This window comes from Manacus vitellinus, unplaced genomic scaffold, assembly GCF_001715985.3.
Source record: "Manacus vitellinus isolate BGI_N305 unplaced genomic scaffold, ASM171598v3 scaffold_12_pilon, whole genome shotgun sequence".
NCBI classification, from domain to species: Eukaryota; Metazoa; Chordata; class Aves; order Passeriformes; family Pipridae; genus Manacus; species Manacus vitellinus.
In genome coordinates, this window is record NW_021938949.1 from 7,484,043 (window position 1) to 7,506,562 (window position 22,520).

Sequence of the window (22,520 nt, forward strand, 5' to 3'; positions counted from 1 at the left end):
TCAAATCAACCTTCAGGAATTTTCCTTGAGAGGAAAATGCATCAGGAAGATAATTATAGAAAGAAATTGCCTGGAGCTGTTTTAGCAAAGTGCAAGTGATGGGTTAGTGTAGCCGTTTTCAGGTCAGAAATGTGAGATTTGGTGATGTACAGGGTAGCCTCCACCAGGCTTAAAACCCGTGAAAGTGCCTCCTGCTCTTTCCCTGGTGTTGTGGAGGCAGGGGACACTGTCCTTAATTTCCAGGCTTTGCAGCACAAGAGCACTTTAAGGCAGCTTCCCTGCCTATTGTCGCCTGAGCTTTAATGCACCACAGCTTGTAGCACACTGGGTTCAGTGCAGAGGAAAGCTGCTCCTGATGGCATTGTCATTTTGGGAAGCATGTTTTATGTATGGAGTGTCACACTTGTCAGCAGCAAAGCCAGTGCTACCACAGTGAATCCTTGTTGATCCTGCCTTCCAGGGTGAAGCAAGGCAAGCACTTATTTCACTGTACTGCTTTTTGCTTCACTTGTAACCAGCAATCTTTATCCTGGGCTTACAAGCTGCAAACTATGATATCAGGAACTCTCATCTCTAATCTGCCCACCAGGGATGATCCAGAAGGCCCTCAAGAAATATTTCTAGGGCTCTGCATTAGCAGTATGTCATGCAACTTACTGCACTTACAAAGGTGATGTAAACTTGATACCACTGTGGGAGCCCAGGAGAAACTATTAATGTTTTGTTGGTTTAAACTAAATTGGTGACAAGATCACAGCTCCTTTGGGTCACCATGTGTGATGCTGTGGGTTGCTGTTGCTATGCTGTTCTCTCAGTGCAGGTGTGTTTTAATCCATTTTCCCATAGCCATTGAATCAGATTTATGAGCTGGGGAGGAGCAGCACTTTCCTTGGCTCAGCAGTGGCAGACAGTCTCTTCTGTGGTCAGCCCAAAGTGAGGCACAGAGCAGCTCTTACTGCCCTCCTATCTGCCCAGAATTTGCTAATTGCTGTTTAGAGGCTTGGCTGGGGCAATGTAAGCCATCCCAGAGAAGGAGTCGGTGGGAGGGAGATGGAGCAGCTGGCAGAAGCTGCCCCAAAGTAGGCTAATGAATTATAAATAACAGCTGTCAGGTTGCATTGCCAGCGTGCAGGAGCTGACAGTCTGTTGTACCACTTGGTCTCCAGCGTGTTGGTTTGCCGAAAGGTGCATTCAATATTTATGGGAAGCACAGCAGAGTCAGGATACAGTCAGGTCTGCTTCCTTCACGGCTCCCCTCACTTCTGGCTGTGCCTTTTGCTGATTTCTGAGCTGGGACTCATCACAATAGCTTTGCAGCCTGGAGTATGTGTTACTGGAAGTCACAGACAGAAGATGAAAAAGAATGGAGGAAAAGATGCCGGTGGAGAGGGAATGCAGAGGGTATGTGTGTTTTGGGGCTTTTGTAGTCCTTACCGAGCTAGAGCTCACCCTTGATTTTGCTGAGCTGGCACACCCATATTCATCTGAAGAGGAACTGTAAATGTTTGAGAAATAATCTAAAGGTATTTGGATGATCAAGTCTTTCAGAGCTCCCTCCCTTGGTAGTATTATTGAGAGTGGCAGGGGAAAGCCTGATATTTGTAATTTGTGTGTGCTGGCAGTTGATGTAGTTATGTAGAGGGCTCACGAGGGCGCCAGGCTGGTTTCACACACATCTGAATGAAGAGGAACACCACACTGTCTTCAAGCCTGGAAATAAATGATGCTGCTGGAAGAGCACAGTATCAGTTCTATCTGGAAATTTATGAGTATGTCTCCACTGTACCATAGTTGGATTTATCCTAGACCGATGTCTTGTCTTAAGTTTATACAGTGGATAGTGCTGACTTCTGAATAAAAATTTTTATGTTTTATCTAAGTTTTTAAGTGGAGCAGCTCCACTGCCTTTCACTGGCTTAAAAAACAAAACAAGCAGAAAGGAAACAAATCTTTCTTTTGTCCCCAAAGGAAGTTTACATCCCTTTCTCTAGTGCCATCTATGCACTGTAGTCCTACATGGAGAGAGGGAACTGATTCCGTTTATATTGCATTTTCATTTTGTGCATTGCTTTCAGAACTGAACACCTCCCTCGTGGCAGTTGTAAAATACTGCAGAGCTGGAACGATGTCTCTGGCCTGACTTTCTTCTCTTGTGTCTTAATAGATATTCTGCGCTATTACATGACCTGTAGTGCTGGATACCCCAACCCTTTCCAGCAGGTGAGTGTAAGCACCCTAACTCCCTTCACCCCTGGGTCTTGTCATCCTGCAGGGTATAGGTGAAGTGCTTTTGATGCCAGCATGCAGCAAGTTGCAGATTGTTGGCTTTAAGGAGCACTCAAACTGTTGGTAAAGCTTTGGTAGCTCCTTCCCAGCTGTGCAGGAGGTGGCACTGTGATTTAGTGAGGAGATTTTTCCAACTTCATCACTATCTGCACAGCTTCAGGTCCAGGATGCCCCCTCAGAAGGGCCTGTGTGTGATGTGGTGAGGACTATGGCTTTTGTTGTGGTACCTCTGTTTACATGGTGCTTGTCTAAGAGCAGCAACGTGGAGACAGAGCACCCACAATTAATGCCAGGGTGGGAAACTGCTGCTTCCTGCTTTGAATCTCTTCTTGAAAGTTCTTTTGGGTTAAACAGTGGCAACACTCCACTCCCAAAATGCAGCCACTTCTGTGGGTTGAATGAGTAGTTTTCACATATGCCTCTTACAAACCTTTCAACATCCAAAGGATTTTTCCTGAAGTATAAATGTGAGTCATTATTCTTTTGTGTGGGGGCTGAAGAACAGCACCTGGGCCCATCCCAAACTTGGTCGTATGTATCAGAGGCCAGATGAGCCCACACCACCCACCATTTGGCAAGCCCCAGCTACTTCACCATTTATATTTAGGATTTTTTTAAGTTTGTCTTCCTCTGTTTTAAAGGGTGGGTTAGGAACACTCCAGGCTGTGGTATGATGCACTGTTGCTATCTGTTGCATTTCTGGTTGCTCCATGTACTCTCTGACATGCTGTTGCATGTGAAATTCTCGTGGATGCTTTAATGGGATGTGAAGGCTGCACCCTAATACAAACAACTTCTGGTGTTAACATTAAGTCTTTCTCATCCACCTGATTTAGTAAAGAAATCCAGCTGTATTCTGTGGTGAGAACTCGAGGGCTTTATGTCTTTTCTTTCTCCTTCCCCTCTGTCCTAGAGCCAGCCCCAGCTGTGTGTATAGTTTGTGTATGTGTTTTGTTCTTTGTTTGTTTTTTTTTTTTCCTTTCCTTTTGGTTCTTCCCTCCCCTCATCTTTCTGTCTGTACTTCTTCCAGTTTGGTAAAACTCAAGCTTAACCCTTTCACAGCTGAACCCTTGTCAGTTGAGACAACTTTGACTTGTACCATTCATGCTTCAATATTTGGGAAATAGGATTTCAGTCTTTTTCCAGGGGATCTTTCGGTGCATGTGGCCTGAACTGCTGAAACATTGCATGTTTTGTGTTGAGCAGAAGCTGTCAGGAAGTCACAAGGCTCTGGTGGAAATGCAGGATGATGTTATGGAACTCATGAGGTCAGCGACCAGAGAGCACCCCACCTCCAAGGTAACTCTCCTCAAGTTTGCTCTTCCTGGCTTCCCTCAACCTCGTACAGAACCCAAGACCAGCTCCTGCTAAGCTATTCCTTTGCAGTAATCAATAGCTTGTTCCTTACAGGAGTATCTTACTCGGATCCAGGAGGTTCTGAATTCAACAGAGATCAACTTGCAGCAGCTGACAGCTTTAGTGGACTGTCGGAGTCTGCATTTGGTGAGTACTCAATAACTAGGCTTGAGCTGAGAAAGAATAAAGGGGGTGTATAGCCTGTAAACCTACTGATTATTTCGGAGTTTCAAGTCTCTAGTGTGCCAGAACAGTTTACAACAACTTTTTACTGATTGATTCCAGCAGAAAAGGGAATGGGAATTTGGATCAAGTTAGCTTTCTGCTTAAAGATCAATATAGGAAAGTAGATAATGTGGCTTTATACATCTACAAATTGGAGCCATAAGGTTTTAGGGGCCTTTTTTTTTTTGTCTATAGCACATAACTTGTTGCCTTTCCCATGGAGTGCAGTGCCTTGGAGCTGCAGGATAGCATGGCCTAACTGTTGTTCCAGCTGTGTCTCTAAAGGCAGATACACAGATAGTCCATGCTTGTGTTCTTGGGCATGGGACACAGTGAGGGAGCTGAAAGACCTAATGAAAAATATGGTGTCTTCAGCTGGGTGGATAAGTTTGCCTTGGCTTTTTTTTTTTTTTCCCCTCCCTTAAAGTCTTATTGTGTGGGGTTGAAAATATTTCCACGTCTAAATCCAAGCTGGGTTTTGTGAGGGGAAATAAAGGTTAGATCAGTTATGAAAAATACTTAAGGTCCCTGAAATTAAAATAGAAATATGCTCTGGAAAAGGGACTGCAATCTCTATAAGTTGTTTCAGAGAATGTAGTCTGGAGAAGGGCTTTTGAGTTAGAACTCAATGTTAACTGTGTAATGATCAGGAAACTCTGCTCCTTTCTCTCTGCAGGATTATGTCCAGGCTTTGACAGGCTTCTGCTATGATGGAGTGGAAGGCCTCATCTACCTGGTTCTCTTCTCCTTTGTCACAGCCCTCATGTTCAGTTCCATTGTCTGCAGCGTCCCACACACTTGGCAGAATAAGAGGTATAGAGAGGGTTTAGGTCCTGTAGCATTGTAAAGCTCTTTCCCAATGAAGACTGGCTGTTGGATTTGTGCCCGTGAGCATATGGAGCTCATTCCCATATGATCCCAGGAGTGTGAGGGATGAGGATTTATAAGCACAGGTCTAAGAGGAAAAAAAATTGTTGCCTTTTGCTCTGGCTGTGGTTAATACTAACATCTGAACCTTATTGCACTGGAATATTCTGTGTGCAGAGTATTCAGTCCACCGTAGGACTATGAGTCAAGTCAGAGATGAATGATTATAGCTGTAATATAGAGGTAATGCTTGAGCTATTGCCATCTCTGTAAAATTCCTATTCTCTTGCATTGCTTTGAGGCATTTGTTCTAGTATGGGGAGGAGAACTGAAATAAGAAGCAGTTTACACTTGCCTTTTTAACTTTGCTCAAGCTGGGGCGACTTTGCATAGATAATGGAAACCAACTGTTGTTGGCAATGGTATGGGCAGGTGAGACACTTGCAAATTTGAACTAGTATTAATGATGGTAACCAGGTTGATCTATAAGTCTTTAGCAAACCTTTGCTTCACTGACTGGCTGCTGCCCCACGTGCAGCTGTTAAAAGAGCTCTGAGTTTTCTGTTCTTGCAGAAGAGCAGCAGACTGCAGCAAATTCTCTTCTTTGGTCCTGAAACGTGATTTTCGTGCTCTAAGCCCAGGCTCAAGGTTCAAAGTAAAATGGAATGTCCTGAACAATAGCAGGAAGTCAGAGCCAGCCAAGCCTGCAGTGCCCACAGAGAAGTGGCCTTGGGAAGTGCGTCAGAGTAGCACTTGAGAAAATGGCTGGTTTCCTCACCTCTTCCACATGCAGCTGCTGCAGAGACCTTACCAAGAAGAGCATGGCAGTCTGCCTGTTTGAAGGAGAAAGGTTTACCCAGTGGCATCTCTTGTGCTGCCTTCCCTGTGGGCTGCTGCCTGCCCTGCCAACCCCAGCAGGCTCAGGCTGCTGCTGTGAATTGAAGGGTTCCCTCTTGCATTCCCTGGAGCACCATTTCTCCCTCTGCCTCCCTCTGGGAGGTGGAGAATGTCATGCTTTATTGCCTCTAAGAGACTGTACAGGCTGCAATTCCCCGATCTTCACTGCCACCATGTGGTACATAAGCTGCAGGTGATGTGTGGGATGTTCTAGTCATGCCCATGCTGTAGAACCTTTTACTGGCTTTGACAAGCATGGATAAAATATATTTCAAACCTTGGTGCTTCACCCCATAATTAGGGAGATAAGTTAGCAGTGTGTGTTGTATAGGATGGGCAAGAGAATACCATGGGAGAGAGGGAAGGAACCAGCTGACAAACAGTTCTGCTCTGTATAGAAGTTGATTTAAAATCCTGGCATTTTTGAAAGGATAAAGCCCTTAGACACAAATTTTGCAACTTAGTTCTATAAAGACTTCTGTGGTTTTGCTAGAAGCTGAAGCAGACCTTTTTTAACCAGAATGGGAGTTCAGAGAAGTCTACAGAGACTTATCCTTACAAGTTCTTTGGACATGTCTACAAGAAATGGAAGGACAGAGACTGCAGTTTTCAAGAGTGCTTTCTGTGGGGTGTATGACACTACATCCCCACTGCCTCTCTTTTTTATTGTTTTTTGAGGTTTTTTTAGTGCTGTACGTTTTGGGATGTGTGTCCATCCCTTGGTTGTGCCACTGGGCAGTTGCAGAACTGTGCTCTCTGCCAAGCCCTGACAGAAGACCGTAGGGAGGCTGTAGGGGATCACGCAGTGTACAGGTCCAGATGGGATCTGTGGGAGGTCTGAGTCACTGTGCTGTAGGCTGTGTTTGACACTGCCACCCTGAGGCATCCCAAACGGGTGTGAATGTGGAGGTGTGGAAGATGGTTGGGAGGTTCCTAGGATTACCATGGTTTCCTGCAAACCCCACATGTGGGGGGTAATTGTAGGGTTCTAGGAGGAACTTTTTCTCCTTCTTGCAGAGGCTCAGATGATGATGGGGAAGAAGAATCAGCTGCTCAAGGGAGTAGACAGACACACGATAATCTGTACAGAGTGCACATGCCCAGCCTCTATAGCTGTGGGAGTAGTTATGGCAGTGAGACCAGCATTCCAGCAGCAGCACACACAGTCAGCAATGCTCCCGTCACGGAGTACATGTGAGTATCCTGAAAACAAGCTTGTCCACATTACTTCATCCTGATTTCTGTTGTCACAAGTGCTGCAAGGTTGGAACTTCTGAACGAGCAGTAGAAAGCGATGAAGGATTTTGTCCAAAGTGTCAAATGGCAAAATGACATGTTTTCTGATGATTGGCATTCACTGGGAGAAGGGAATGGCTTGACAGTGCTGCAGTAGAAAGAGTTTTATTAGACAGCGTGCTCCGAAATGTGAACAGCTTCATCCTCCAGGATTTAGAAATCTGTCTAGAGAAAAGAAGTAGGAAAGTATTGTCTGGGCTCCTTATTACACAATGAATCTGATCACCAGAAGACTTAATTCTTCAGACAGAGTAGTCTTGCCAGAAGATTTTAAGCCTCCCAGGAGGTTGAGAGCCAAGACAAAACCTGTGGGCTATGTCTTCCTACAGGATTTGCAGTCAGCTCTGGCAGCTGTTGCAGTTTGGAGCTACCTAGTCCAGGTGGGATCTTCAGAGGTTTCTCCAGAAGTGCCTAACCCTGATCACACTTGGACTACCATCAGGGCCCATCTTTTTTTGGGGCTGCCACATCATTTCGTTCATCCCCTGAGACTTTGTCCTCGTTTTATCTCCATTTCTGCAGCTTGGCAGGTCTGGTGCTGCAGGGAGGCAGATTTTCACACAGACCTATTTTTAAATCACTTGACATGATTCAGTGTGGGCCCTTCTGAGTAAGAATGTAAAAATAGTGCTCTCTCTGAGGAAAATTATAGTTTTGTGCCCTTGTCTGAAAAAGGGGGACCCACCTGGCATGCAGGAAAAGCTTTGAGGGACACTGACCTGATACAGTAGTTCTGGGGGTGCAGATGCTCTGTCCCATGTCACCATCAGAGACCTTCCCCAGAGAAGCATGGCACATGCCCCCTGTTACCATGTGTGTCTTCCTTTCCTAGGAGCCAGAATGCAAATTTCCAGAACCCCCGTTGCGAGAATACCCCGCTCATTGGCCGGGAGTCCCCACCTCCCTCAGTAAGTCTTTCTTTACTGCTCCTCTCTGCTTCAGCAACTTTGGGGAACACACATTTGCCACTCCTGTGTACTCCCAAGGGAGCTGATTGTGCAGCCAAACACAGGATCTGGCCCATAAATGGCAGCAACTTGACTAGACAAGCCATGTCTCACCTGCCATGGAGAATGAAACCCTGCTATGCTACTTTGGACATTGCACATAAAAAGAATAAAAATCAATTAACACTGGTAATCCTATGGGCCCAGTCCTGCCACCACTGAAGTGCATGAGTATCTTGATGGGTGACTTCAGCAGGATGGTTCACTTGCATGCAGTGTACTTGCTATCTGTGGCATTGGTTCCTCAAGTTTAAAAAGAAACTTGTTAAAACTGTAAATTCAGAGTTATTGCTGAACCTCTCTCCTTAATCTGCCCTAAAGAGATGGTAGGATGAAACCTGTATTCTTTTTTTTTTTTTTTGGTTGAGATTTTTTTTTTAAATCTTTCTTTCACAACTGTTTTTACTTTCTTTAAAATCTATTTTTGTATTTAATTTCCTATGGAGGAAAAAAAGGAAACTTTCATGGAAGGTTTTGGTATTTGGAGTGGCCTGATAGCCATTTCTGTATGCTGGATAAAACATGGACTTGCCTTCATGTCTGTGTAAGAACTAGACGAATCTCGTCCTTCGCTGGATCCTGTAAGCCTTACTTACAGGAGAATTTTGAGAGCATGCCACAACAGTGTTCACAAACTTGGTATGATTACAGAGGATGAGTGGTAGCATGTCTAATGATCAACCAGTCTTCAGGTATAGGTAAAAAAAAATACACTCTGTGGTGCATGGCTCAAATTCGTGGGAAGGGGAGGAAGAGGAGGCTGGAGAAGTAGGAACTGTGGTGGAAAAGAGGACATCACATTCATGGTTTCACTTCAAGAGGACCAGTTCATCTTGCTGTAGAGAAAGTGGAAATGTGGAGAGTTGATCCTTGTCTCTGTCCTTGGCCAAACCTCTTTCACCCTTCACAAAGAGGTTTCCTGACCCCTGGTACTCCGACCGCGAGCTCTGGTGGCATCATCATCAGCTCTCAGCAACAAGGTGGTCCTCAGGAGAAGAGCTCATGTGCTGCACCAGTGCAGTGTGGCACACGCTGTACCACTGGCATTTCCTGTGGCAGAAGGGCACTGTCCCCCTGGTACTGCCAAGGCTTATGTTCCTTCAATGTCCTGCTTCCCCTTGCCCTACAGCTCTTCTGCTTCAGAGAAAGCACACTCCTTTCCGCAGGGGCTGTAGCGAGGCAAGAAGTTCCTCGGTTCTTCAGTAGCTATTTGTGTTAATAACCTGAGGGGGGATCTGAGTCCTGGTGCCTTAAGCTCGTTTCTGGGAGGAGATAAAAATAAGTTTTTTCAGAGTAACTTGACTTGGCAACCATCAGTGTGCGCTATAGGGTGGCACAGGAGCTGGGGAGGAGAGTGCAGCACTGCACCTATAGACAAAGGAGCTTCTCCCTAGACAAGACAGGGAGCAGACTATAGGATAAATGTGTTTTTTGGAGGGTTGTAGTAGACAGACAGCGGAGAGAAATAAATTACTGTCTGGTCTCATGTTGGCAGGCAACGGGAAAAAGCTTTTCTGGGATTTTTGTGTTCACAGCTCTCCATAGCAGGTGGTTGAGACTGTACTGAGGCAGAAGAAATTGTAACTTTTCATAGCAAATTGTCTGTGGGAGGAGAGAGTTGAAAAGGGAATACCAATGCACATGTCCCTACCTCTTTTTGGGAGGGAGGAGAGGGGGATAACCATCCAAGTAGGTCGTGTCCAGTGGATGGACAGAGCTGACCTATTCCATTTAGCTTTCTGTGAACAGATGGTGAAAACTAAGATGTGATGATCCTGCTGCATTGTTTGTCCGTTACTTTTCCTGGCTTTTTGTTTGTTTGTTTGTGTTTTTTCCTTCTCTCATTCCTTCTGTTTTCTCCTTCTTGCCACAGGGATATTCCCTTAGGGTTGTAGAGCCCACCTTGTCGCTGACACACACCACAGCGTTTCACTTGCTTGCACTGTGTTTTTCATGCACGTTGAGGCTGCACTCTCTTTTTCTCTCTCTTTCTTGCGTCATCACAGTTGTATTTGGCTGCCATGGACAGTAGCAGCCATATGAGCTGGCAGCTTAAGCCCTCGGACAGTGCACGGACATACTGGTAACAGCGCCCGCAAATGGAACAGGTACTGGAAAAAAAGGTCCTTCTTGCTCAACCCCTTCTCCACTCCCAACCACTCCCTTCATCCCTGCACTGTTTATCCCAGGCCAGTGCCTTTTATTTCTTCACATTCCTTCCCTCTGCACCTCCCACCCCATTCCCTCCTGCCAAGGGTTAAAATTAAAATCCGTTTTGGCTCTGGTGCAGACTCAAGGAGCAGTATCAACCTTCTAGAGGCTTCTGGGGCACATTGTGAAGGTTACAGGCACCTGTGCCTTGGAAAAGCCACCTCACAGCAGCTTCAACTCAAAGTCCACACTTGAGAACAGCTTGAACTGAGTGCTGCTCAAATGCAGAAATAACCTTGCACTTCAAATGTAGTATAGGAGTTCTTCTATCACAAGAAGCCATTTTCTAGAAGTAAAGAGAACCAATCTAGCAGCTTTTCAGTCGGGACTGGTTGCCTTAATTCAGCTTTTGGCTTCCCTTGAGCCCTACTGCTGTTCTGCTTCTCTTGACTGGCTGTAACAGCATGTGCCCAAAACCACCGATACTGACCCGCCACAAGCTTTTAGCTCATTCATAGGATTTTTAATTAGTTGAAAGATCCTGGCTGGTATTGGTGACCTGTCCTGAAGAGTTACTTCATTGCCTGTCAGATCTGTGCGCAGCTTCTCCTTTTATCCTTGCACTGAAAGTCAGAATGCAGCAAGTTTAAAAAAAAACTTCCCTAAAGGACCAGACATAATCACTAAGATCTGTTTCATTCTGTTTCAAAACCTTTTGCTGTTTTGTTTGTTCTGTGTGTGTCCAAATCATCCCATCCATGTCCTGCAGGCTCTGTGAGCAGGGCCCTCCTAGAACCATTTCACTGTCTGAATTCCTCATGGGCTGTAGTTGCTGATGTTCTCCAAGATAGCCGGTGTTTCTTCCCTCACAGGGGTCCATGGCAAAGCCACAAAGAGTAGGTGGTCTGCATTTTGTGGGTTTGTAGCTTGGTTAAATATAGGGTATAATTAGGGCTACCAGACAACTCACCTGGTGTGAAGGACAGTGCTCCTTCAGGGGAACTCCAGTAAAGGGAAGGTGTTGGTTCCAGCTGGAACAGGGAGAGCCCGTTGCCTTTGGCTCATGCGATCAGTGACTATCTTGCATTGTTTTCCCAGAAATACATGTGCATAAAGCTGCTGTCCCTTCTTCTCTGCTGTTCTTGTTGGGACTTCTGTCAACCTTGCATTGGATTCCCTTCTGTCATGTTGGTGCTTGGTCTGCATCCTTGCTGCCTCTTGCTGTCTGCCTGCCTGCCTTGTGACCTGCTGGGAAGGGGCTCCCCGGATCGGGTGTCTTGATGTCCTCTGCATGAACGCAAACAACCTTGTCTGGAAGCATGGTGCTACCACCCCTGGCAGGGTCACAGCTTTCTTCAGTCTTAAGTCTTGCTAAGACTGCTCTTGGGCCTCAGCTTATGGTGGGTTTTCCGCTCTTTGGTTCCTGCAGGTGGTATTGTAGCGATGTTAACTGGATCTATTCCATGAAATAAAATACTGCTTGGGGTGGAGGTGGGGAAATTCTGATGCCCTCATTCTGGACTTGAAATCTCTGGGCTGAAACATGACCTTATCCTAGTCTGCACTGTCTTCTGTTTATCTATGCTCCCACCCGAGCTTAATGTGGCTGTCTGCAGGGCTGTGCAAAAGGCATTGCATTCTTTCCAAGGCTTTAAAAACAAACAAAACAAACAGAAGCTCTGTTCTTTTGACTTGAAAAACTTAAGTCCCTTTGAATTCAGAACCCACTGGCTGGAATTAGCTGTTTCCCTGCATCTTGTACCTCCCATGCATAATAAGACCAACCCCTGTGTGTTTACTGTGCTCTAGCTATTTGAGATCAACCTTTCAGAACTTGAATCCAGAAGCTTTGGTCTTTTTTGGATTACCTGAATAGCTCTGGCAGGAAATCAAAGCCAGGGTAGCTCGCGAGAGATACGCGTGGGTTTTTAACCACAAATAGTAAATAGTTTGTACTCACAGTCATGGTTTCATATGGTAAGTGATCTTTCAGCATAGCTTAGTTAGCTGTGAAGTACTTATGGAGTTCACAGTTCACAGAAGTCAGTGGAATTTATGGCCTCTAAAATGAACTGACTATTCCCTTAATTATTTTTTTTTTTCTGCCACCAATGATTCCTTTGTACCCAGGCTATATGTGTTAAGCACCCAACTAGTATGTGCTGGCAAACCATACCTGTGAAAGTTTATACCCTCAACAAGGCTGAATGTGAAGGAGAGACTTTAATTTTCTTTGGAGAAATACAAAAATAAGCTTGTGTGCAATCAGCTGTGTTTGTCCTAGCTGGCTGGTAAGTGACTGAGAGGTGTGCTGTTGAATAGCACCAGCGACCACCAGAAATGGTAACAAGGAGTCTTTCAGGTACTTTTTAGGGAAGCTGACAGTGAGGGGAAGGTATGGGTTGAAACTTGTCCTCAGTGCTGTTTTTGAAAGGGTAAATGAGGGTGTATAGGCACATGGGTACTTCCAGTGAGTGCTGGAAGAATGACTGCATTGTAAATGTTCTTTAACCTTCTATGAAAGCTCCTCTTTAAAGGAAACTAAATGCAACTGTGTACCTTATAGCTGTGTGCCTCAGAGTGGAGTCCAAGGCCTCCTCAGTCTGAATTGTGCTCAGGCGTTTTGGCTTCAGAATTATTTTTTAAAGGAGCTAAAGACTTAGTGATTTTTTTTTTTGAAAAGGAACTGAAGACTTAATCATTCTAACTATGGGTAATATAGTTTGGTTACATATCCAAAGACTGGCACGTGTCTGCTGATACATCTTCATCTGCTGGCCTGTCCAGATGTTGGGATCTGTGTGTTCCAGAGCGTTTTTCCTGAAGGACTTTGAGGAAGGACTGCTGTCAATAGCATGTGGAGCAAAGCAGATGGAGGCAAATGCTGTGACTGAAGATCCAGTGCATGCTGATAGAGCTGTGCTGGTTGGGAGGTGCACAGTGAAGTGCTGGCTCTCTACTTCCAGGTTTCAATCATACATATCATGGTCATTAAAAATACACTTAACAGAAAGAGTAACTGGTTTAAACTGTAATGGGAAAAGATACAAAGGTGCAAAAATCCTGAGTTAAGGAGAGAACATCAGCCCTAACTCTGACTACTCAGTCTTGATTTATTCCTTCTGGTGGATTTGCAGGTAGGTTTGAATGTAAAATGCTCTCTGCTTGATTGTCCAGATCTCATTTCCTGATTACTTTTTTTTTAGTGACACTTTAACAACTGTGGGGTCTTTTCTTGGTGGAGGAAGGAGGGAATTCTTTTCAGCTTCTCCCTCTGTGATAGGTGTACTTTGTACATCCCTGAAATGCGATTCATCAAGTGGCCCTTCTTGATTTTAATGCTCTAAAGGAAGTTGGTGTTGCATGTTGTGTGCTGAACCTACATGACTTGGCCAGAAGCATGCACAATAACCTTCCATGATCTGAGATTTACTTTTTTTCTAAACACTTCTTACAAATCCCTAGCACCTGGAAAAGTTCTCTGCTCATACTCATCTCCTATCACATGTCACCATACAGAATGCAAATGGAAAATGAGCAATCAAACACATTTTCCCTTCTAAGACTCTTCTTAGCATGATGTTTGGCTGGTAATTTCAGCATTGCACTGCCTAAAATGTGCCCTACTTACTCTGTGAGAAAGTTCTTTGACTTCTAAGCCTATCTGAGCCTGTTGGGTTAGTCTCATATGTTTTAATAATGCCCTAAACTTTATTTCTAAAACAGTAATGGCATTTAATAAACTGTATAGAATATAGTCCTTAAAGTGGCTCAGCTTGGTATTTTCTACCTTTTGCCCTCTCACTGACAAAAAATACATCTTAGAAAGAACAGACGTACCCTTTGTCTTCTAAATATAGGTGCTGTTTCTGGGCCAGAGTTTTATATTAAGATCCATGTTCTGCAGAAAGTTTTTCAATTATGGGAGATACTAAAAGCTGAGTGTGCAAATAAGCCACAGGTGTCTTCATCTTATGCCAATGGGATCATCTCTGCCAAAAGAGCAGTTTCTCTCTTCTATTATGCAGAGGTTCAGCCTGGGTCAGTCTTTGAAGGAAAACTGATAAAATACTGTTAATTCTCTGAAAACCCCTATGGACAGCTGAGCTTTTGAGAACCTAAAGATGCCTCATAATGTTCTTTCCCAGTGGGCAAGATAAATCATACCTCCTGGTGTGGAACTGCCTTTCAGTTGTCTCTTTGCCAGCTTAACTGGCTATTTTATGTGGTTCAGTTTAAAAGGTGATAAAAAGTCAGTATGCTGAAGAGCACTCTTGGGAAGCAAGCTGTGGATATTATAGAATTATTCAAGCTCCAGCAGGTATAAAAAGAGGAATGAAATGTCTGTCCTCATTGCTTGGTTGTTTGTATCATGGTAGCACAACCCCAGAAGCAGTAATGTGGTCACAATGAAGATGTTGAACACATTGGCATAAAGAGGCAAAGTCTTTTGTTCTTACTGCTGGATATTATTTACATGATTTTCAGCTTATTATTCAAAGCTGAATGACATAGGTTACCTCAGTAGCTTCTGGGAGCTGCTTCAGATTGCCTTGCTTAGAATAAAAAAGAAAATAAGAACACCACCACCAACCCCAAATCGAAACAACTTCTCATCTTTCTGACCTGCTCTTCTCACCCCTACACTGGAGTCTTGTCTGCTGCTGCACAGTGCACAGGTTGGATCCCAAGCCACAGTGGGCTGTTACCCACCTGATAACTTAGCTAATATCATCCTGTTTGATGGCAGCCTGTTTCCAGCCAGGCAGGGTCTGTTCTTTCTTGGCCAGAAATGTAGAGATTTGTTCTTCCACAGTTTCCTTTCAAGCTGCCCATCTGTGGCATGAGCAGTCTTCTGATGCCCTCATTGCCATAAAATGCAATGTGAAAATGCAGTGAGCACCCATTTTCTTTTCAACCTCCTTTTCTGGCACGGTTGAAAGCAGTAACAAGACTAAGAGAGGATGAAGGTGTGAGGTGGGTTTTTGCATCTGCGTCATTCTCATTTCCCTCTCTTCTCCCGAGTGACCTATGTCATATTTTGACTTAGTGACTATTGGATTTCCTTCTCTGTAGAGAGCTTGGATAAATCTGTACTGACCTGGCCAGCACCATCCTCACAGCAGGCTGACAGGATGTTACTCAGAGGGGACTATACAGTGACTTGTGAAACTTTCCTTGCAAGACTGAGCCAGCAGCTCCTTGGTACACTTGCTGTGAATACAGACCATTTTATGCTGTGAGGTGATAGAAATCTGTGATTCTGTCTTTACATTAGTCATTCTGACTTACTTTTCTGTTTGTTTATTTTGTTTTTTCTGTCTTGTCTTCCTCCAGTACACCTCCAGCATGAGAGCCAAATACCTCGCCACCAACCAACCTCGTCCAGATGCTGGCAGTGTGCATTAAAATGAAAAAGCAAAAGCAAAAAACAAAACAAAACAAAACCCACATGTGCAGTCAGACTAAACAATGTGCCAACTGCTGTGCCCCTGTGCTGTCCTCGTAGAACAATCCTGCTGTTCTGCCCAAAATCCAGTGCAGCTCCTTCTGTTTCTCCAGTCCAGACCACCCCTCCAACCTGGTACCTGCCCACTGGAGTTGGAAGCTCCTTTTAAAATTAAACCTTCACCTTGTTGTACCTGATGTGAAAGAGGAAATATGTGCAGGCAAGCAACTGAGAGCACCCAGGCAGGAAACTGGGTCCACCAGCCCTCGGGCCAGCTGACTAGAGCAGCCTGTCAGAAAAAGTTGGTGAATACCTTCTGCCCCCTTTTTTCCCCCCTTCTGTTCCCAGAGGGACTCGGTGAAAGATGGTGGTAGATCTTCTTCACTTCTGCAGTGGGATCAACAGTCTGTCAAACCCTGAAGACGCAGAGACTCGGTGCCTGGGACCAGTGTACAACAAGGGAATGCTGAGTCAGTGGGACTCAGCATCCCCCAGCATCTCACTGGGAGTCCTCTGGTCCACTGCCCTGTGGGAGGGAGGAGGGTAACTCCTGCCTCATGGTGTCACTGCATATCCACTGGAATTTGCTTTCAGAGCAAACCATTTCACTACCCTGGTTAACTTTTTTTTTTTTTAAGTCCATTAAGAAAATGCCTTTGTCTTTGCCACTCTATCTATCATGTGAATTCTTGAGGAGGAGCAGGGGGCCCAGCACCAGTCAGCTACCCTGTCCATTGCTCTGAACCTGATCTCTCTGCTCCATCAGGGAAGCTCAGGTACTTGCAGATGGCATTCTGGGTGCTGCCTTTACGAGGCTGACACACAGATCAAACAGGAGCCAGCCACTCGGTGCCAAATTTTTCCAGGGAGAGACTCATAAGACTTTATGGGGGACATTTTTGCACTAAAGAGTTTTGACTCTCTGATGCTAAATCTTATGGGACAGTCAGCTTGGAAAAGCAAGAGAAACTGGAAGCACCAACGGATTTATAGCAAATGGAAGCTCTCCCCGCAGGAGTGACCTGTGAACTCTGCTGAACTTTTTTTCCTTTTTTATAAATCATAATTTACAGCACAGGGTTGCTGAACTGGCATTGAAGGAGGTTTTTGGAGCCTCAGTCCTAACAAACTCACAAGATCATCGGTGTATCTTCTGTGTTTTAGATCAGAAACCCGGTTGATGTCTGGAGAACATTGTGACTGTCAGAACAGGTTTATATTTTATTCTGTTTTATTTTGTTTAGTTTTTCAAGGCACATTGCTAACCACTATCTGACCATACTAATGCACATGTAAGGCATTTTCTAGACACGAGGCAGAACAAGGCTTGCAAAGGGGCAGCTGGGTGCCTGCAGAGGGCAACATCCTTCATTGGTGCTGTACTTCCCACTGAAGAGCAGTGCTCCAAAGGGCACTGACAGCTTCCTGCTGGAAGAGGAGACTGCCTCTTGGGAGGTACTGTCGAGTACTGCCCTTTCAGTAGGGTAACTATGATGTTCCTTTTTGTCTTTTTACCTCTTAGTAGGGGCATCTTAGCGTAGCTGCTGGGCATTATATTAAATAACTGGCAGAGGAAATAAAATGGGAAACATCTCTCAAACTGGAGTTGAGCCATTGGCAGAGGCAGTTAGTTTTCACCTCAGTGATGTTCAGACTGGGTGTCTGTTTACCCCATGTTTGCTGGCTGGGGCACAGAATCCACCAATCTGCCTTTATTCAAGTCAGTTGCCTTCTTGCTGTGAGGTAGGAATTGCTCCTAGCAGGCAGCTCACTAGGCTGATGGTATCTGCTGTGAGATGGTACCAGCTCTGTGGCAGAGCAAGCTTTGAGACTCTTCTTAAGATAGAAACCACTAATTAACTGCAAAAGCTGTAGGCCAGCTGTTACCATGCAAAGGAGTGAGGGAGACAGGGAGGAGGCACCACCATGCAGACAGGAAGAGAAGGTTTTGGAGAAAAGTTCACACTTCACCATAAATCTCTGGAAGCAGGATTTTCTTGCTCAGGACCAAGTATGCCCTTTCAGACATGTTGGATGGGCTTCACACACACATACCTCTGTTTTTTCAAATAACAAGGGCAGGGAAATGTAGTCACAGGTGGTATGGAGGGACACTGGCTCATGAGCACCAGGTTTTCCACCCTGTCTTAGAGCCTACCAGGAGACCCAGGTGTGCATGTGTGGGTTGGTGAGCTTGCAGCCCCAACCACCCAGCTGCTACCTAGAGGGAACCCAACCTTTCCTTCACTTTGAAAAAAGAAGTAAGAGCCATATAATCCTTATTAAAACTGAGTTGTTCTGCCATCATCCTCCTTGCAAGGATGTGCTCCGATTGCTACTCACACTATCAATTTTAGGGGAGCTGCCCTGAAATCTGTAGCCTGGTCCTACTCATTTGAAGGCAAGTGTTTTGAAGGCTGGAGGGTGTGGGGAACCCTGTGAAAACAAGTGCTTCTGTATACTGACTTCTCTGTGTACAGAGTGCACCCTGAACCTGCGTGTGACTGCACTTGGGATTGGGTCTGAATTGTCACAGTGGCATTGCCTGTGCCAGGCGGTGACGGGGAGCGAGCCGACGCCTTTTTGTTTGCAGAACGGAGCAGCCACCTTGACCTGCTTCCTTCCAAGGTTTGGCACAGCCACTTGCAACACCCAGAACAACTTCTGGCGGTGTTTGGGGCTTGCAGCAAGGCACAGCTGTGGAGACATGTGCTCTGTGACTTCAACATATAACTGGAAAGAGTGTTGCGGAGCTGACGTTTTGCTCTCTGGAGGCCAGCACAACGGGACTGCGGTGTGAGCTGTGTACCTGTGTCCAGCCAGCACTTCCTTTACTTGACATGGATATTGCACTTTTGTAAAGCATCCTGGAACTCTGCTGCCCCGCTGCATGCTGTGCAGAGCGCTGGATAGGAAACACAGACAAATGCGTTTCTTTTGGTTTATTATTATTGTTATTACTACTACTTTTTTTTTGTTTGTTTTCCTTTTTTTATTTTACTGGAACCTTGAGCAACAGCGTGGCATTTTTTGCAGGCTGGTCTGAAAGGATCTGCTGAAGAACAGATGGCCTTTGCCTATTCTTATGGCTGCGACATAATCAGTCTCATCCATATGGTCACATTCTGTCTGAGGAGTGGACTTTGAAAAGCCAAGATCTCCCAGACTCTGTGCCTCCCTCTCGGGTGAACAGCAGGTGCTATCTGGCGAAGACTCATCTGTTCTGGATGGCATTCATGGTTGAGGGAGTCCAGACTCTTCAAGCTGCAGGAGGTAAAGCTGTGGAGACTTCTCTCTCTTCCATCGTGTCTCTCTGTTTTTAATGTGACAAAATGCCAAGGCCATATCACTTGGTGTATCCCAGCTGACCTTATCGGACATTTCTCACGTGACTGGTTGCTAGCAAAAGGGTCCAGAAGTCAGGGGAGCTGAGATTGGCCTCTGGACACCTCTCTGACTGCAGAACAGAAGGCAGCTTGTCCGGTGGAGGGTGACTGCATCGGTGAAGACACTTCATGTTACTTTTTCAGAAGCACAAATGTGGTCATTGGCTTGTCTGGTTGGCTTGGTTTATTTCCACCGCATCATCATGTGTGAATGACACTTTCTTTTGGAACTGAGAACTCTTCCAAGCACACAAACATCTCCACAATGTGAAATGTAAATAGCATGTTGGACTCTTGTGTCCAGTGTTCAAGACTGCATTGTAATTGTAAAGGAAATCAAATCAAGACTTGGCTGTGAATTTCTTGTGCTGTCTTGGGAATTATAACTGTAGTGTTTGTATCCTGTATGTATTATTAAATTGAGTTCATTTTGTGTGCTGATAAAAGGGTTCAAGCTAAGATTTTTAGCGTGCATCCATGTATCCAAATGTGAAGGATGGAGTGCTCCCTTCCCCTCCTGTCCTTTTAAGTTTCTCCATTTGATAGGTGTTGATTTTCCGTGTACAGTCATCTCAGCCAAGATGCAAGGGATGTTCATTTGAGTGCTTTGAGGGGGACACAGTGCATGGGGTTCCAAGAGATCCTGAGTTAGGATTTCCATAGCAGTTCCCTGAAACTACATGAAAAGTTTGGCCTTTCTGAGAGTGGAACCCTTTCTCAGGGAGCTGCTCAGCCATTGCTCTGGAGAGCTTTTGGTGCTGCAGGGTGGCAGCAGGCAGGAGTGGGTGGGTGCCCGTCAGAGCAAGGTACAGGTACCTGCGTGAATAAACCCAGGCTTTGCTTCTGGTCCCACCTTCTCTTCCTTCCAGCAGCAGCTGAAATACCATGCTGAGCCCTTTGAAGAAGAGAGAAGTGTCTTGGCTTGTTGATCCTCACCACCCCACCTGATTCAGGAGGAGATGAGGTGGATGGGTTTTCCTTTAGCTTGGGAGAGGAGCTGTCTTTGAAGTACTTCCTACCTGGGAACCAAGGAGAAGCCGGGGTCTTCCCCAGCTCAACAAGTCTGTTAGTGTAACTCAGTGAGCATCTCTGGGTGGGAGGGGAAAAGCCCTCCAGGGAGATACCGAGGAGTAGATCTAATGCCTTGAGAAAGAGGCCTGACGAGACCCAATCTGTACCTCCTTTCATCACAGCCTACTCCCGTTTTCCAGAAATTATTTCTGTGCATGCTATGGATGGCTTCCCCAGTCATTCCAGGAGGCCCAGCAGAAGCGTGGGATGCTTTGGTAGCAGTTCCTAGATGGCTAACAAGTGATTTGTGCTTTCAGGGGGGTGTGGGATCTCCTGCCAAGCCGTGATGGTGAGCATGTTGCCCAGCTGGGAGAGAAGGGATGGGTTACTGGTGGCCTGGAGCTCCCGGGTGCTCACCCAGCCCCTGTGGCTGCATGAACAAAGTGGAACATAAATTGACGTACAACCAGAAAGTTCAGAATACTCCTTTCCTGATGAGGATAACTGTAGCATGAAGCTCTTAGGTGCTCTGCATATTTGATACCACATTGCTCCTCACTATGCAATTCCCAGCTCCTTCCTTCCTGTTCCTCCTCTAATCTCACACCAAGACTTCTCCAGTGGCCTCTGCCCAGGAGGCTGCTGAAGTCCCAGGAAAGCTTCACTCCTTTTGTTGTGCTCTGCATCAGGTCCAGCCGCCCAGCCGTCACGTCGTGTGCCTCAGGTCCCTTGGTAACGGGAGGCTCCACGAGTTTTATTCATGTCATTCAGAGGGAAGTTTATTTTCTTGGACACTGTGCACAGAAACCTACTGGTGAACATGTACCTGGCCTTTTTGTAACTTCTCTGGGTTTTTTGGTTTTTTTTCTTTTTTTTTTTTTTCTCTTCTTAACCATAATGGTTGTATATCATACCACTTTATATACATATATAATATATAAATATATATAATTTTTTTTTTAAAACTTTGGACCTGCTAGTTTCTTTCAAGTGTTCCTGCACTTACCCAAAATGTTTTTAAATTGTGAGGATTAAAGAGGATTGAGCCCATTTTTGTATCTTTACTTTTAATTCTGTAGTTCTATTGATTGTAACGTAGCTATTTTTTACTGTAACTTTTTGGTTTGCAAATACTAAACAAAAAAACCTAAATGTAATTTCTGTGGTTTCTATTCAGCTTGGGTTTCATGTTTTAAAAATAAACGATTTAAAACCACTGTTCCTAGTTATTGATTTGTATTTGCTCCTGGAGGGAGGTATGGAGCCAGGCTGGTACCAGGGACCTCCAGGGCTACAGAAAATGCAGTAGAAAGTGCTGGAGCAGCTGAGGGATGTGCACATCAGCCTGGGGAGACGTTCCCCTTGTGCACGGTCTGTGTGACTGTGAACTCCTTTGAACCTCTTTTGCTACCTTGGCTATTCCACAGTGGAGCAGCAGCAAACAGGAGTGGTTTATTTTCACCAGCAGAAGTACAAGAAGTGTGAAAAAATTATGTGGGAGGGTGCACCCCCAGCTCAACCACAGCAAAGGTGTCCCTCTTCAGGAGGTGATGAAATGTATTACATGTCTTTGGTAGCGAGCTGGGGGGCTGGTGCAGCTCAGTGTGGGTTCATGTTTCTCAGTGCTGCCCCCAGGCTATCGTGGGCTTCTTTTTAGTTCTTCCTTTGTACTGTTCTCTGATCACAAGCCTGCTGCCGCATCACTGTCAAGCAGTAAACTGAAACCTTTACCTTCCTGTAATTTTCTTGATCTCTTTTCTGCCTGATCCTGCCAGTCAAATGGAGGGATTGGGCTCCTGCCTCCATCCTGTGCTATTCTTGCCCTGACCTCAGCCCATCCCTTCCTAGGTGTGGAGATAAGCAATAATTTAACTCTGTCTTTGTAAATGCCATCTATTTTTTTTAATGCTCTGAGTATGGCTGAAACCCACACCTGTGCTCTTGAGTCCTGTCTGTTGGTCCAGTGCAGAACTACAGAGGACTCCTTGTTGTGACTTTCCCCCTCATGTTTGTGAATCTCAACAGACACCAATTTTTCTCCCTTCACCAATAAATAATTGACAGATTTTTCTCCCTTTTTTTCCCCCCGCATCTAAAGGAGAAACCCATGTTTTCCACCTTCATCCCTGATCTGAGATGATTAAACCTGCTCTCTAAAGCTCTAAAAGGGCTTGGAGCAGTCAAGGGAGTCTGATGGTGAGAAGGAAAATAAAGCCTCTGTCAGACTCATCATGTAAATATTTTACCAGGTTTATGGGCTCCACCAGGGATGGGAACCTGCAAAGGCCACCTGCCCGGTGACCTCTCCCGGCGCTTTCCAGCCAACCATCCCCAGCAGCTCACCCTCTGCACCACTCTCTGTCCCAGAGGGAGCAGGGCAGGACTCTCTCCTGAACCATTCGGAACTTGGAGAAAACCGAGGGAAGGGTGAAGTATGTGTTTGAATAAACCTCGCCTTCAGATCAACCTTCAGTAGTGGTCCCTTAGATCTCTGTCCTCCAAGATAAGGCAGGGAGGGATGCCCCGAGGAGATGCTTTCAAGCGTGTTTGCTCTGTGCTGTGCTGAGCTGTGCTCACAGGAGCGCTGCC

At 45.5% G+C, this 22,520-nt stretch overlaps 1 protein-coding gene across 1 annotated transcript in view; it reads left to right on the plus strand.

The window, feature by feature from the left end:
- The window catches only part of TTYH3 (tweety family member 3), a 39,644-nt gene extending 18,496 nt beyond the window's left edge, over positions 1-21,148 (plus strand). The window contains exons 8-15 of the mRNA XM_018067642.2: positions 2,165-2,220; positions 3,493-3,585; positions 3,697-3,789; positions 4,544-4,680; positions 6,649-6,825; positions 7,760-7,835; positions 9,941-10,042; positions 15,423-21,148. Coding sequence (XP_017923131.1) covers positions 2,165-2,220; positions 3,493-3,585; positions 3,697-3,789; positions 4,544-4,680; positions 6,649-6,825; positions 7,760-7,835; positions 9,941-10,021 — 713 coding nt within the window. The 3' untranslated portion in view covers positions 10,022-10,042; positions 15,423-21,148. The remainder of the gene's footprint in view (positions 1-2,164; positions 2,221-3,492; positions 3,586-3,696; positions 3,790-4,543; positions 4,681-6,648; positions 6,826-7,759; positions 7,836-9,940; positions 10,043-15,422) is intronic.
- Positions 21,149-22,520: the final 1,372 nt, after the last annotated feature.